Source organism: Falco rusticolus, chromosome 4, assembly GCF_015220075.1.
Source record: "Falco rusticolus isolate bFalRus1 chromosome 4, bFalRus1.pri, whole genome shotgun sequence".
In the NCBI taxonomy this organism is placed as follows: domain Eukaryota; kingdom Metazoa; phylum Chordata; class Aves; order Falconiformes; family Falconidae; genus Falco; species Falco rusticolus.
Genome location: NC_051190.1, coordinates 68,384,238 through 68,400,990, shown reverse-complemented (window position 1 = coordinate 68,400,990; position 16,753 = coordinate 68,384,238). Strand labels below are relative to the sequence as shown.

Genomic DNA, 16,753 nt, shown 5'->3' with positions numbered 1-16,753 from the left:
TTATAGACAATTTTGAAAGAACTAGAAGAAAACAATTTTTGTAGCATATTATTGATAAAATAGAATTTAATCCTAGAAAGCCAGATCCTGATCTCTTTGTTTTAGCTAGGTGGCCTTTCAAGTTTCTCTGTTCTAGTTAATGGAACCAAGAAGTAAACTTTCAAAGTGTGAATCTGAGCAGTCATTTTTAATTTCACATTTCAAAGTAAATCTCCAAGAAATGGTAACTATGAGTGATGTGTGGGGCTGTAAAACAGCCTCACCTCTGCTTTACTGCTGTCACTCAATAACAGAGAAAGGCTCTTTGGGACTTACTGTGATATCACCAAGATGAAAACCTATCACTACTGCCAAGAATCCCCCAAAATCTCTTTCCCCAGGAACCTTCTCCTCTTTGTGGGTTGAAGCAAGTCCAGGAGGACCGAAAGGGTTCTGAGGTGGGCATCCTAGTGAGTTCTAATTCAATGAACTGAACTGATTTTGATCTCACATGTTCCCTTCCCATAATTAAGGAAAAAAATAGCTTTAAATTCTACACTGAGGTATTCAATTTGGTCCCAAACAATTTTTTTCTTTGCCATCTAATTTTGCTGAAAACAATTTATATTTTAGTTTGAGTTGCTTCACAACAAAAAGCTTTCCCTGCGGGGGCTGCAGATGAGCTGAAAGGCCAGTTATTTGTATGGCTGTGGTGGGGCTGCCACGTTGTCAGGAAGAGAGAGACCCTGTAGCTGTTCATGGCTTTGAGCGCGGTCTGTGGGGGTTAACCTCTGACTACAGAGGAGGCTGATTTGGACAAAAGCTAGGCAGCCTTGGGATCCAGCAAGGCAGAGCTCTGAAGGTTTTTCTTCCCAGGCACTTTTCCAGGGTGTGGAAGACACACCTTTTGTTCCTTCAGCTACTTGGTCGTCTGCTGCCTTTTAGGTGGTCTGATTTTAACTGGCGATTTTCAGACACTGTTTGGGAGGTTTGCTTCATGAATAGGATAGAGAGGATAGAGCTGGAAGTGTGCCTTGGTCAATGCACAGTTCACTTCTGTTCGCAAGAAGTGAAGCGGGACTGATCCAGGGAGAGGCACAAGAGCAGGTCGGCTGGTGGCAGGAGGAGCAGAGGTTAAACAGTAAGAAGGAAGTGTCTGTGAAGAGGGAGTTAGGGGGTTTCCTCCAGAAGTAGAAACAATAAGGAAAATACCATGAAGCCCTGGTTACCTGTAGGGAGTGTCATCACAACCAATAATAGCTTGTTAAAGACTAATCAAGCTTTGAACAAGTATGTGCGTTTGTGGGAAGATCACTTTTTAACCTAATATATATTTAATGATAAACAAATAATTGTTTGAGCTGGCTGATGCTTATACCTGTGTTGTGCAGCCCAGGAGATGGAGATCGACACTGCAGATGAAATTGCTATTGTGGGAATAGGATGCAACTTTCCAGGAGGTAAGTTTTGGGTAAAAGCAAAGTAGACTGCTGAGTGAACACTGAAAAGCACAAGTCATTTATTAATGTTGAAATGGAGAAAAACAGTACGTTCCTCCCTTACTTCTGTATATTTTGTTGCTTTGCTGCTTGTAGGATGTCTTTAAAAGGTCATGCTGCGGTGGAAACTGGTTCAAATTTGTCTGCTGACAGACAGACCTGCAGTGCTGGCTGTGGGCAGGCCATTGAGCTGCACTCAAGGAACTCACACAAATGACCTAGATGGGTCTGGGATGATTTGAACGTTCTGCACGTACACCAGCTGGATGATTCTGCATTCTTGCAGGACTATGCATCCATAGGGACAGGACAGACCGAGAGCCTGTAATATAAGTAGGTTGGGCCTTCCTGAAAGAAGGTTCCTGCTTCATTAGAGTATTCATTTTGAAGGGTCCCAGAAGAGAGCAGCACTAGATAAATGCATCTGTGTCTAGTCAGATTCTGCCTCTTACAAATACACACCTAAACGCTGCCTCTTGTACAAGATGGGAAACTGACTTCAGTAAAGAACAGATGCTGCCTACCGTAATAAAAGACAACAGAGTATATTACAGTAGTCTCATATTTACCTTCTTGGGCCTTTACAGTCTTAAAATTACAATTAAGCCCTATGAAAGTGATGGTTGATTGTATTCTGAGATTAGATGGTTAACTGAGATTAGATGGGTGGAAATGTTTAGACTGCGATGAGAGAAATTTCTAGGTCCAGGATGCCAGTGTCAAACTGCCAGTACTGTTTACATTAGATAGATATGGATTACAAAAATCCCAAAGTAATCCAGGGAGTGGAATACAGTTCTGTCTTTGTGAGTCATTGAGCCTTGAAGGTGACCATGCTGGTCTCTCCCTTTCCATGCTCCTTTCTTGCCCTCACCACATTTCAGTACCCAGCTTCACTTTGTCCAAGGTTCGCTAGGTGTATGCGGTGCACTGATAACTATGTGGCCCATAGCTAATTGTGAGCAGACACGAATGGTTCTGAATCTAGTAAAGTGCTAGTAAATATGTGGCAGCAGTCTCTTGCCCGAGCACTAAATACTAATTTGGTGCAAGCCATTTGTTGGTCCAGACGTGCCAGTAAAGGGGCTCTTTTCAGAAACATTGCTCTTAATTACGTTGCTGTGCAGTAAGGCAACACGTGTCCTGATCCTGCACTGTGCATGCTCAGAACTGCACTTCTGAACTTGCCTCAGAAGAACCATTTTGGGATGGGAGCTGTCAAACTACCCTGTGTCCGGCTGGTGGCTGAGGCCGTGCCTGTGACGATGGACTGGCCAACCATGGGTTAGGTGGGAATGCCACCCTGCAATCACTGTGACCCACTGCTGGCACAGCCCCCAGCCCAGCACTGCCCCACGCCAGTTTAAGAGCTGTCCTGGTCGATGCCTGGCCATGCCACAGGCCAGCACCTGCAAGGGGCTGTCGGCGGAGTGAGGGCGGGTCAGGCCGCCATGTACGCTGGGCGAAGGGGAAGCTGGGCAGAGGAGGAGTGTGGGCCACTGTGTGGACACCCTGTCAGTTGGTGTCAGGGCTAAGAAGAGGGCCTAGACATATCCACAGTGCCTGGAGCTGGAGCTCCAGATCTCAATCAGTAAGGAAGGCAGGGTCCCTCGCAATCCAGCAGTGGGGTGTTGGGCTCTGTCAGCGTTGAACATGCACATATTTTTGTGTTTGATTTAGATGCCCTTCCAGCATTAGTGTTAGAGACACAGGATAATGCCTCTGGCATTTTCCTGGTATTTGTAAGCTCAGTCTGTCTTGCAAGAGCTGATGTCCAGAGATGACCTTTTGCTGCCAGTGGAGATGCCTGAGGAGTGGTGCTGTAGAGATAACCGTGTGGCCATTAAGGACATAATGTATGTATATCGTAGATGCAGTGGCATGGTAGGGAAATGGGGACAGCAGAAGGTTAAGGATTTTGATGGGTTCCTTTGCTTTTAGGCAAGCAGCGAGGGGATCAATCATGCTTTTGAATTTCCTCTCACCAAAGAATGGTCATTTCTTTCTGCGGTCATTCTACTCGAGCAACCTAGATCTATATGTTGGAGTTCCTTGTAACTGAGTGTGCAATTCTGAATCTGCACAGGGAGCGGGAGCACATAATTTAATCTACTCTAAAACCTTTCCACAACAGGTGATGGAATTGACAGTTTCTGGAAAGTCCTGGAGGAAGGCAAAAACTGCACAGTAGAAATCCCCCCTGAGAGATTTAATGCCAAAGAGTGGTATGATCCAGATGATAACAAGCCAGGAAAAATATGTACAACGCGAGCTGCTCTTCTCAATGAGTGAGTCTGTTACTCTGCTGTGCCACCGTTTAGTGGCTTTTTTGGGGCTTTTTTTGGTGGGTTTTTTTGCACTTAGACTAATGTGTCCAGCCCTTCAGAGGCTGCAGGGCACAGGGAGAGCTAGGAAGTGACTTTCTTTTATCTCACGTGATGAACGTGCCGTTGTCAAATGGCAGCTATTCCTGGTGAGTGACATCGATGAGCAAATGCAGTTGCAGGCTGTGTTAGGCACACGTACATGGCTGGGAACACATACAGTCTTTGGTTACATGATCCAGCGTGTATTTGCATACTCACCATGTGGTGGTGTCCCCTACCATGTGATGGGGGTGCCTGCATTTTGGATATACAGAAGTACACATGCATTATGCATGAGGGGGTATATACCGGATCTGGGGTGGGCTCTAGCCTGTCAAATAATTAATTCTGCCTACAATACTATGGACTGCAGAGGAAGGTGGTGGAGTATGGACTCTGAGCTGTAAGAACTGCCTGGTAATTCTCCTCCAAGTTTCAGCCTGAAAGTTAGCCAGTCTTGCTGGACCTCAGGTCCTAATCCTGTGCTTATAGGGACAAGTAGCTCTAATTCATGTGCAGGTGTGACAGTTTAGAGTCAAAATAAGGAAGTCTGGTTTTGCTAGATAGTCAAGAAGGGGATCTTATGCTTAATTTGAGTGTTACGCTTGCTTGTAAACCTGGACTATTAATAATTTCATAATAACCTTGCTTTTCTCTAGGCTCATACTGTCATGTCTTAAAAAAAAGAGAAACTTTTCCTTTATTTTGAGTCCCTCCTCCATAATACTGAGGGATTATATATGTACAAGTATCAGGTAAAGATACCAGTGTAAAGAGAAAATCTGGAGAAGCAAACTGCAGCGTGCGTCCCTTCACTTGTCTCCTCATGTCTCATGTCAAATTATCCCAGACACATGGGTACAGCTGTATGGGGGTTATGATTAATGTGAAGAATAGCAAATTACAGTAAGGTCAACATAAGCTAGCTTTTGTTTTAAATCCACATTCATCTTAAATCCTTAGGCTATAGACCTTTATTCAAGTGAGAAGTTCACATTCACAGAAGAAATCTTACTGCCTCTTGAGAATAATACTTAGCAGGTTTGAACCGTAGGACCCAGAATTACTTCAGTGATTAGTCCCATGTTAGATATTGAATTCTCCACTGAAATGAAGAAATGATAAGCGGCCATACCAATCTGATCTTGGGATACAAGATTAAGCCTGGGCTTGGTCTTTTGTAAGCATGGACCTATTTTGAAGATTTTTTCAAAGATAGACACACATATGCACATAAGGTATTTCTTATTTATTATTAGAGAAGTATGGGTATCTCTCGGAAACATCTGAGCTGATCCTCTACTTACTAACTTTAAATTGTAAAGCATTGGTCTATATTTCCTTAAAATAACTTAGAAGACAATATTTGTTTAAAACCTGCTGGGTAAACCCACACTACAGCAGAGGGAGTCTCATTCTGCAAATTTTCACAGTCTGAGGGGTCCTGTTGGTAAGTGGAGAATTAAGGAGTCTGGTGGAATGACCACATGAATAAAAAATTCTAGGACTGGGCTCATAACTGTGAAATGCAGAATCACTGATAAAAAAACATGTTTTGTGGTGGGACATAAAATATCCTTGACCCATGAACACTTTCTTCTGAATGTCATAAATGGGCACTGTGGGCTAAACCCCAGTTCTGCTTCACTTTTCATGACATTGCAGAAAATGTGTGCTCTGAGTCTAGAAGTAAATGCATATTGTATATATGTTGTACCATTTTCTGGTCTGTGTATTCCAGATTTAATTCATTTGACAACCACCTGTTTGGGATTAATAATATGGAAGCTGAACGCATGGATCCACAGCAGAAGTTACTGATTGAATGCACATACAAAGCCCTGGAGGATGCAGGAGTCCCTGTAGAAGCTGTCAGTGGCACCAAAACAGGTGTTTTTGTTGGTAAGATGCAAATTTCATGGTGAAGAGAGTATGTTCAAACCTCACAAAGGTTGGCGCACTCCTTCATAAACTTTATATACATATCTAACACTGTAGATCTAAGGCTGCTGTGCTATGATATTACTGGTTACCTTTGCTAAGAATTAATAGGCTACTCTAGAAGTTCATGATATAATCCACATATCTGCTTTAGGTGCTCCTCTTAGTGTCTTTAGGCACCGAAGTTGAAGCAGGAAACAATTAAACTGCCTCCCCAAGCCAGCCCTTCCTAGGAATGATACTCTTAAGCTAAGATCCTTTTAAACCAGCAGAAATCCTCATGTAGATATTAGTATGCTGGCAAGGTGCACTTGTCCAACTGCTTACCTCAGTACCTGGAAAAGTTATGGAGAAGATTGTACTGGGTGCTGTTGAAAGACATGTAAAGTGCAATCATCAGGCACAGACAATGCGGGTTCACGATGGGAAAGTTCTGTTTAATCTGCTAGCCTTCTGCAATAAGGTCACCCACCTAGTGGGTGAAGGGAATGCAGTGGATGTCATCTTTCTGGCTTTTGATACTTTCCCTCACAGCATCCTTCTGGACAAGTCCAATTGTGTGATGACCAGGTACACGGTGCACTGGGTGCTGGCTGAACAGCAAGGGGTCAAACGGTTGTAGTGAATGGGGCTACATCTGGCTGGTGACCAGTCACCAGCCGTGTTCCTCAGGGCTCAATTCTAGGGCCAGTGCAAATCAACATTTTTATCAATGATCTGGATGCAGGAGTTGAATGCACCATTAGTAACTTCGCTGATGATAATAAATTGTGATGTGCTGTTGACTCAAGGTACAAGAGGCCTTGCAGAGGGATCTAGATAGATTGGAGCATTATGCAGTCCTCAGTGGCATGAAATTTAACAAAACCAAATGCTGGATTCTTCTGCACCTGGGACGGAGTAACACCGAGCACATGTGTAAATTGGGAAAGGAGCAGCTGGACAGCAGCCCAGCAGAAAGGGATCTGGTGCATCAAATATAGTGTAACCAGCTGGTCAAACAAGGCGATTATCCCACTGTATTTAGCACTGGTGCAGCCTCATCTGGAGTGTTGCGTGCAGTTCTGGGCCCCACAGTTTAAAAAGGAGGCATCCAGAGGAGGGCAACAAAGCTGGCAAAAGGGCTGGAAGGCATGTTCTGTGAAGAGTGGTTAGGGACTTTGGGTCTGCCTAGTTTGGAGAACAGGAGACTGAGGGGTGAACTCTGCTCTTCACAGCTCCCTGAGGAGGGGAGATGGAGAGGGAGGTGCCTGTCTCTTCTCCTGGGTATCCTATGACAGGATGTGTGGGAATGGTTCAAAGCTGTGCCAGAGGAGGTTCAGACTTGACATTAGGAAACATTTCTTTACAGAGAGTGGTCAAACACTGGAACAGGCTGCAGGAGGTCAATGCCCCACACCTGTCAGTGTGTAAGAGGCATTTTAACATGCTTTAACTTTGGGTGAGCCCCGCACTGGTCAGGCAGTTGGACTGCGTGATCGTTGTAGGTCCCTTCCAACTGAACCATTGTATTCCGTTCTATACTATTTAGGTAAGGAGCTAGACCAACAGCACATTTTTACTGGTGTAATCTGTGTATCTTTTAAGAGGAGTTTTCTGGCATAGTTAGGGTCACATAACTATAAGGTCAAACTCTTTAGGTTACCTTTTAGTCTGAGACATGCTCTTCTTCCACAGAGCCGAGTATTCCTTGCTTTCTGAATAGAGACCCTGCATGTTCCACATGCCCAGGGACTTGGGCATCCACTGTATTTTAAGCATGTGTTCTCAGAACAGAGGACACAACTCCTCTCACAGGCCCTGTTGTTCTTCTTCTCTATTTCTGTCTGTCTTACTGGATAAGAGTGAGCAAACCAAAGATTAATAAAAAGCATCATGTGTAGCTTATGCTGTGACCTTCAACTTGGTACATCTGAGGAATTGAAGCTAATGTCTTGTACATTTATATCCCAGCTATCTTCATTGTAACTTCTTAATATATACTCCCATAGCTAAATCAAAACAACCTCTCTCAGAGATACAGGGGTCTCAGCAGGCTACACAGAGCTCAACTGCATCATACAATGAGCTAAGCCATCAGGAAAGGCTTGTCATTTACTATGTAGGTAGAAATTTCAAACGTTAGGTATTTTTGTGTATCTTGGGTCCAAGGGAAATGGCTGAGAGTTTTGCCTTTGACTTGCGCTGAAGTGAAGTTTCACCAGAGGAACACTGATGTCATGTAGTTTACTATTGGAAAACCAAAACACGCCATCAGGTTTAGAGCTGTACACCACTTTTGTTCACTTGGATTAGCATGACACATATTTGGTATTTTTACAGGTCTTATGAATCGAGACTATGAAATCGTAACAAGCAGAGCAGTGAGTGAAATAAATCATTATGATGGTACCGGAACAGCAATGAGCATTACTGCTAACAGGGTCTCATTCACATTTAATCTGACTGGACCATCGCTGGCTATTGACACTGCGTGCTCATCTTTCCTTTTTGCTCTGCACTATGCCTTGCGAGCAATTAAATCAGGTAATGGGGCTGAAGAGATGCTGGGCAATGAAATTAGGATTGCTATTATTTCTGTCTATCATCCTGGGCATCTCAACATGAGTATGTTTCTGTTTTACTCCAGGAGATTGTGAGGCAGCAATCTGCGGTGGAGTGAACTGCATAATAGATCCCCGCACCTTTGTATCTCTCAGTAAAGCAAAAATGATCTCTCCAGAGGGAATAAGCAAACCCTTCTCCAAAAAGGCAGATGGCTATGGAAGGGGAGAAGGCTGTGGTGTTGTTTTCCTTAAACCACTGCAAAAGGTAAGACTGATTGTGAAGCAGCCTAAACCAAGACCAGTTGCTTACTTGAATTTTGTATCTTTAGCTCTAGTAATTACTTTTCCAGAAAAGATTTTCCAATTCAAGCTTCAGATTCATGAAGCATTTATTAAGCATTAAGCACGTATGCACTTCCCCTACCATGGGAAAGGGATCATGCATTTAAAAGTTAGTATCATACCGTCTGTTCTTGGTTTTGTTGTTTTGGGTTTTTTTCTCCTATATGGAGAAAGTATGAGATTATTAAAGATAATTTTACTTTTTTTGTGAAACAGGCAAAGGAAGACTACAACAAAATCTGGGGTGTTATAAACATCAGTGCAGTAAATCAGAATGGTAGGTCCATGACTCCTATCACAAGGCCATCTCAAATAGAGCAAGAGAAGTTACTGCGCAGCATTTATGAAACTCATGTTGATCCCTCAGTTGTGCAGTACGTTGAAGCACACGGTACAGGAACTGCTGCTGGAGATCCTACTGAAGCTGAAAGCCTAGGTAGGGTCATCTGTAAAAACAGGTCTTCACAAGTTTCCATTCTGAAAATTGGTTCAGTGAAAGGAAATATTGGCCACACCGAATCGGCTGCTGGAGCAGCAGCGTTAATCAAAGTGCTTCTGATGATGCATCATGGAAAGATTGTTCCATCCTTGCATTACTCAAAGGACATGAGCAGCATCGATACAGAGAAATTAAACCTTGCAATTCCCACAACTGTAGAGCCCTGGGAAGAATCCAGTGAGTATGGGAGAGTAGCTGGCATCAACTGCTTTGGGTTTGGAGGAACGAACGCTCACGTTGTAGTCAGGCAGGTTAAGCAGCGAGAGCCTCTTCCTGCCTTTAAGAGACCCCTTGAATTAGTTCTGCTGTCAGCAGCATCAAGTAAATCCCTTCAGATGACAATGGCCGATACAGCTGACCAGCTGAGCACAAGGAACTCTGTAACTCTGCCAAGTCTGGCCTATACGTCTGCCTGCAGAAGAAGCCACGCCAGCTACAGGTACCGAAAAGCATTTGTCACAAATTCTCTCCAACACTTGCAGCAAGAGGTTATGTCGGCAGCGAGCACTGAACCCACCATGTCGAAGGTGGAACCACAGCTGGTGTTTGTGTTCTGTGGAAACGGCGTAACGCTGAAGGAGTTCAGTGAGGCACTGCTGAGCTCAGAGCCAGTGTTCAGAGACAAGTGTAAGGAAATAGAAGCGCTTTTTCAGAAACACGCTCCCATCAGCCTCCTGCCAGCAAGAGGTCATAGACCAAAGGATTTGTTGAATCCAGAGCTTTCCCAGCCCTTGCTTTTTACCCTGCAGGTTGCCTTAGCTTCCCTTCTGAAATACTGGGGTATTAAGCCAGTCGCTGCTGTTGGCCACTCGGTAGGGGAAGTTGCTGCTGCGCATTTTGCTGGGTACCTTTCCCTGGCAGATGCAGTCAAACTGATTCATCACCGGAGCAGGCTGCAGGCAAAGACTGCTGCTGGCAGAATGTTGGTGGTTGGAAACATCCCTGTTCAAGAGATTGCTGAACGTCTGCATCCCTACTCGGGAAAGGTGTGCATTGCAGCTTTCAACAGCCCAGTTTCCTGCACCTTGTCTGGGAATTCAGACTCCATGGATGCTGTCCAGAGAGATTTAGCTCAAGCTTTCAGCCAGAGGAACATCTTTCTTCATGTTTTAAATGTCCCAGCTGCGTACCACAGCCCAAGCATGGATACAATACTTGGGGAGTTGGAAGCGACCATACAGCCTTTAGAAAAACAGAAGGGTGAAATTGAAGTGATTTCAACGCTGACAGGAGTGGCTGCTTCTGAAAAGGACTTTGCTCAGGGCAGATTCTGGGCCCAGCATACTCGTGAACCTGTTGCTTTCACTCAAGCCATCAAGACTGCAGCTAAAGACAGAGAAAATATGGTGTTTGTGGAAATAAGTCCTCACCGAGCATTACAGCGAAGCATAAAGGAAACTCTAGGAAAAGGCACAAAAGTCTTCTCTTCTTTGCAAACTGATGCAGAGTATCAGACACTCTTCACCCTGGTAGGAAACCTGTTTGAACTGGGATATAATCCCAACTGGCAGCACTTTTATAATGGGTATCAAAGTGTTCCAGTGGCCATTCCGCGATATCAATTTGATCGCAAAAAACTCATGGCTCACCTGGATATCCATCAACAAGTAAACCAAACAGCTGTCAGCACCAGTCATCCTCTGATTTATGGCATGAACAGGGACAACACGGAGTTTGGCTGCCTGCTGTCTGAGGACACGACATCATACTTATATGAGCACAAGAACAATGGTGTGGCTTTAGTCCCTGGTGCTTTTTATGTGGAGCTTGGTTTGGCCTCTGTGATGAACAGCTCAAGACCTAAAGCACCTCTGAGTACTTGCCAGATGAGTATCAGTTTTACTGCACCATGTGTTCTCACACAGACTCCCCAAGTCTTGAGTATCAAGCTGAGTCCGCAAAAAGCAGTGACAGTGTTCGAGATACTCTCTTCCTCCAACGCAGTTTATGCTGCTGGCCAGGTTACAAAGGGGCCTGAAGCTGTGGTGGAGGAAAGCACCATCTCCTTTCAAGACATCTATCAAAGATGCAGGTCAGTGATTAGCAGAGGGGAGGTTTATGAAGCACTGTCTCAGGTTGGCTTTCAGTATGGTTCAGTATTCAGGCAGCTCAGTGATGTGCATTGCTGTCAGGAACTAAAGGAAGCTATTACAAGCATCAAGGTGAACAAGGAGACCGTCAGAGAGATGTACAACTACTGTATCCACCCAGTGCTGCTTGACTGTTTTCTGCAGATGACCGCTGTCATGACCTCAAGGACATTCCAGTCCAGAGCAGGCTTTCCTTCAGGGATAGGCAGCCTGGTGGTGCTCCGACCGCTGGAGGAAGAAATGATGATATACATGAGAACAAGCAAATCCATTGGGAACAGCCTAGAGGTCTGTGGATGCTTTATGGATAAACGTGGCTCTGTTTTGGCTGAACTCAAGCGCGTTGCCATCACTTTCATGAAGCAAACATCTTACAGAGACAATGAGTTCATGTTTGAAAACAAGTGGAAGGAAGCCTCTCTTCCACAGACAATTGGACATCTGGGGGCTATGCTCAGAGTCCTAGTGTTTGCTGACAAATTTGGGATAGCTGAGCAGCTAAAAAAATATTTGCATCCTGATTCAAGATATGTTATGTGTGAAGACTGGGAAGCCCTCTTGGAAGGCCACTCACAGAATAAAATGAGAGCAGAGGTTGAGGATTATGATGAAATTCTGTTCCTGTGGGGAGTTCAAAAGTTAAATGAAAATTTCCCAAGCAAAGTGGTAGACCAATTGGCAAAGTGTTGTGAAGCCTATCGCCAAGTTGTTGTGGCATTAAGAGAGAAAAAGTCCCGCTCTTCAATCAGAGTCATCACCTACAGATCAACAGAAAGATTCGTAGACCACGTTAACTGTGGGTTTGCATTGTATGGCATGACCAGAACTTGTGTCGTTGAAGTTCCAGAAATCACATTTCAGTTGATTGACCTCAGCTCTTCCAATTCCCTGGACATCTCGGTGCTAGCAGATGTTCTTGTCAAATACAAAGGTGAGAACTATCCAGAAGTTTACATCAGCCAAGGAAGAATTTATGTGGCTGAAATCAGACGCACACCTTTCATAGATGCAGATTACAGCCAACCCGTAAGATCCCTCCAGAAATCAGAAACATTCACTTTGTACACTTCTGATCCGTACACAGCAAAAGACTTGTCTGCTGAATTATCCACCAGCACTGCTGAATTACCAGCCAGCACCACCACTACTCAACTTGACAAACAGAGAGTTGAAATTCAAGTGGATAAAATATGTCTCCACTCAGAAGATTATTTTCCCATTAGTATTTCTAGTCGTAACTTTGGTAATACACTGTACTGGAATTCACAAGCGGTAGAAAAACACAGACTTTTAGCTCTTGATTTCAGCGGCACAGTAACTGCAATAGGCACCGATGTGAAGAAAGTTAAAGTGGGAGATCACGTGGTTTCATGTTATCCAGTTGCGGCATCATCCAGAGTTCAGATTCCAGGAACAGTTTGTTTCAGTGTAAAGAAGTTCCCATTCTTTCAGAATGTCCCTTGTCTGTCATACTTCATCATCGCATGGGAAATCTTCAGCCAGAGGTTACCCAAAGGGAAACATGGCAGAACAGTGGGTATTATTTCTACAGAGCCATCATCAGTCTTCTGCCATGTTCTTTCTGCAGCAGCAGAAGAGATGGGTTGGAGAACAGTACTTGTGAGGCCCACTCCTGATAAGTTCCAGTATATAAACTTATGCAATGCCCTTGTTGTTCTTCCTCCAGTAAACAGACTGTCTCAGGAGGATCTGGCCCACATGTACTTTCTTAAAGATGTGGTGATAGTGTGCGGCAACCAACAGCCTGAACGTGTCTGGAATGTCAGTGAAATTGATCATGAAGATATCAGCTTTCATATAATTACGCCTGCCACCATTTTCCAGAAAGCACCTCTAAAAGAATTGCAAAAGACTGTGCATGCGTGGATCCAGTCCATGGATATAAAACAGTTTAAACATCTGTCAGGTTCTGTTTTTCAGCAGACTGAGACCTTTGAAAGGATAAACTCTGTGACGTCCTATTTTACCTGCAAATCTGTTCCACTTGCTGTACTGAGAAGGCAGAGGGACATCACCATGCTTTCAGACATACCATTGCATGAACCCCAGAAGAAGCTGTTTAAGCAGCGTGCTGTTTATGTAGTTGTTGGGGGGCTCACTGGACTTGGCTTTGAAACGGTGAAATTCATAGCTGAGGGTGGAGGAGGTTGTATTGCGATACTCTCCAGGAGAGTTCCAAGCAATGAGAAGCAAGAAGAGCTGAAGGCTTTGCAGCAGCAGTATAAAGGGAGCAAAGTAGTGTTTGTGCAGTGTGATGTTACTTCGACCAGTGATGTTGAGAAAGCTTTCCAGTCCATTGCAAACATCTTTGCAGGGGCTCCGATCAAAGGTGTATTTCAAAGTGCTGTTGCTTTACACGATGGCCATCTTGAAGTTCTGAAGTTGGCCGACTTTAGGGAAGTGCTGAGCCCAAAAGTAGCAGGGACCTTAAATCTTCATTGGGCTACCAGAGGCCAGGAGCTCGACTACTTTGTGTGCTACTCCTCTGTTTCTTCCTTTCTGGGAAATTCCACCCAGGCCAACTATGCAGCTGCAAACTCTTTCTTGGATGTCTTCTGCCTCTACAGGCGAAACTGTGGGCTTTCAGGACAGTCCATTAACTGGGGTGCTTTGAATGTTGGCATACTGCTCAATCAAAACCATATTCAGAACATTCTGGGATCCAAGGGCATAAATGTTCTGCAAGTGCCTGAGATTCATGAGTATCTCAGGAAGAGCTTACTTATGAATAACCCGCAGCAAGCTGTTGTCAAATTAAACTTCCAAACTTTATTGCATCATGTTTTTTCTCGGATTTTTTCATTCAAAAGTCGCTTCATAACACTTCTATCAGAAGAATTTGGGAACAAGCTTGAAACTGCTGAGGAAACCCAAGTCCAGGATACTGCCTTAATCAAATCTGAAGACTATATCATCTCACTGGTGAGTGACCTTATCCAAGTGAACGTAGATGAACTAACCATGAATACATCACTTTCATCATTGGGCATAGACTCTATGTTAGCTATGACAATTCAGAACCGTGTCTTCCAAGAAAGAAGGGTGGACATACCTCTTCTGAAACTGCTTGACCCTCACACAACTCTGTCAAGTTTAGTAGTAGTTCTAGAAGAAACAAGAAATGCAAATGGAACAGTTCAGGAAAAAAATGCTGCAGTTGAAAATACAGAAAATGGGAGCTGGCTATAGGAGCCTTCTCATTCAGGAACTGTGTAACTTTGGAGATACCTGGACCCTTTGTAGAATCTTGGAATGCAGCCATATATATATATGTCACTGCAGACATATATTTAGTATGCTAAATATACTCTTCTGCATCAACCCAGAAAAACCCACACCAGGTTCTTCTGCTGTTGTGCTAGCTGTATGAATTCCAGTCAATTGTTTGACTTGTTGCTTTCAATATTTTTTATCTTCATTTTTCAATATTTTAAAACGGAAATAGGTAGGTTAATACATACACATTTTCATTTGGTTAATTTGTATGTTCAATGCACATTGCATTTTTTAAGCTATATTAAAGTCTTGATGAAAATGGTATGTTTGCACCACTCAGTGATGAATGCACATGTAAAACAGCACAGGATTGTCACCATTTTTTTCATTATTGTATTTTAAAGTATTATTCTTTTTAAAATATTATTAAATGTGTATAAATGGGGGCATTGTTTTTAAAGACTTCTAGATGTTGTGAGTTGCAGAGTTCTTTAGTCAAAACATTAAACTTCATTTTTTCCTTTTGTTTGCAAAAATATTAAAATTTTACCAGTTGTAAAGCATACAGTAAAGTAACTGTTCTCCTTTATTAATTAACCATTTTCAGTAAAAGCCTAAATAAACAAGAATAGCAAAAGAGTGTAAAAAGCAAAACCTAAAGCGTATATTTGTCTTAATTTTTTGTGCTTCATCCACTCTCCTAGTATAAATTTTCCTAATTCTGACACCCACCCTTATTTTACTCTAGTGAGAAAATACAGATTTGTCCACAAAGACACTGAAGGAAACTTTATATATCTAGTCTCTTACTGTGGGAATAGGGTCCTTGTATTGTTTCTCCCTTTTATATCTAATTATCATTCACCCTGAGATGTCCCTTGCAGCTCTGGTAGTATTCTCCAGTGCATGGTGTATCCATGGACAATGAAGCCCCTCCGAAACCATCTCTTCTCTAGGCTGAACAAGCCCCGTTCCCACAGCCTGTCCTCATAGCTCTGGTACTCCAGCCCCCAAGCATCTTGATGGCCTTCTGCTGAACTTGCTCAATATTATCTATATCTTTCTTACATTGGTGGGCCCAGAACTGGACCAGGATTCCACATGTGGTGTAACGAGTAAAGTGTGGTGTACATTACACCACCAGTTGATGTAACAAGTAAAGGTGAAGAATCACTTCCCTTGACCTGCGCCTGTCGGTACAGCCCAGTTGGCCGTTAGCCTTTGTTGCAGTCAGTGTGCGTGGTGACACCGTGCTCAGTCCACTGCCCATCAGGGACCCCAAGTCCTTTTCATCTAAGCTGCTCCCCAGCCAGTTGGTCCCCAGCCCACAACGCTGTGGAGCTTAGGCTGTCTCACGTGCAGGGGCCTATTCCATCCTAGGCGCAAGGCCTTCCATTCACCACGGCTGGAATTGATGAAGATTCTGTTAAGCTATTTGTCCCTCCAGATACCAGCCCTCCCCTTTGATGTGTCAAATGCTCTCATCTAACTTGATGTCCTCCATGAATTTGCTGAGGGTGGACTCTGTCCTGTCGGCTGGGCTGTTAATAAAGACCCTGCAGAATGCTGCTACTAACTCGATGCCAGATGGACTTTGCACTGCTGATATCATCACCTCTTAGGCCTGGGAGCCCAGTGGGCAGTCCAGCTTATAGTCCTCTTTCTCAATCTATCTCACATCAATCTGTCTACAAGGATGCATTGGGAGACTGTGCTGAAAGTCTCGATGGAATCAAGGTGAGTAACAATTCTCTCTCTCTCTCCTCATCCACAGAGCCAGTTTTTCCATTCTTCAAGGCAATCAACCTGGTCAAGCACCATTTGCCTTTGGAAAATCTATGCTGGTTGTTGCCAACCACTTCTGCATTCATGTCCCCCTTACAGCCTGAATCGTTCTGATTCTGTATGGGCAGAGATCCCCGTGCCCATGCCCAAACATTTTGGAGGAAGGCATGGTAAAGAAGTGAGGAGCAAATAACTCTGTATGTATACGTATACATACACATATGCAGAAAGGCACAGGGAGGATTTTAAATCCAGAGTGGTTCTGGTGCGGCAGAACATGACCAACAGCCAGGCAACTCACAAAGCAGAGAATCACACACATTTATTTGATCATATTTGTTGCCTGTGCTGTTCCCTGTACAAAAGTATAAGAACCTTGCAGTACTGATGGCAATATCAAAGCAGTAATGTAATGGGGCTGCTTTGCACAGAAAGTGTAGATTAAAGATACATTGACGCAGAGGCTGGA

At 43.8% G+C, this 16,753-nt stretch overlaps 1 protein-coding gene across 1 annotated transcript; it reads left to right on the top strand.

The window, feature by feature from the left end:
- The first annotated feature begins 1,375 nt into the window (after window positions 1–1,375).
- LOC119147831 (hybrid PKS-NRPS synthetase pytA-like) lies at window positions 1,376–14,679 on the top strand. The gene is made up of 6 exons (XM_037387272.1): window positions 1,376–1,439; window positions 3,613–3,766; window positions 5,586–5,746; window positions 8,108–8,311; window positions 8,415–8,596; window positions 8,890–14,679. Exons 1-6 carry the CDS (start codon window positions 1,379–1,381, stop codon window positions 14,470–14,472), a joined length of 6,345 nt encoding a protein of 2,114 aa, XP_037243169.1. The 5' UTR covers window positions 1,376–1,378; the 3' UTR covers window positions 14,473–14,679.
- The last annotated feature ends 2,074 nt before the right edge of the window (window positions 14,680–16,753 follow it).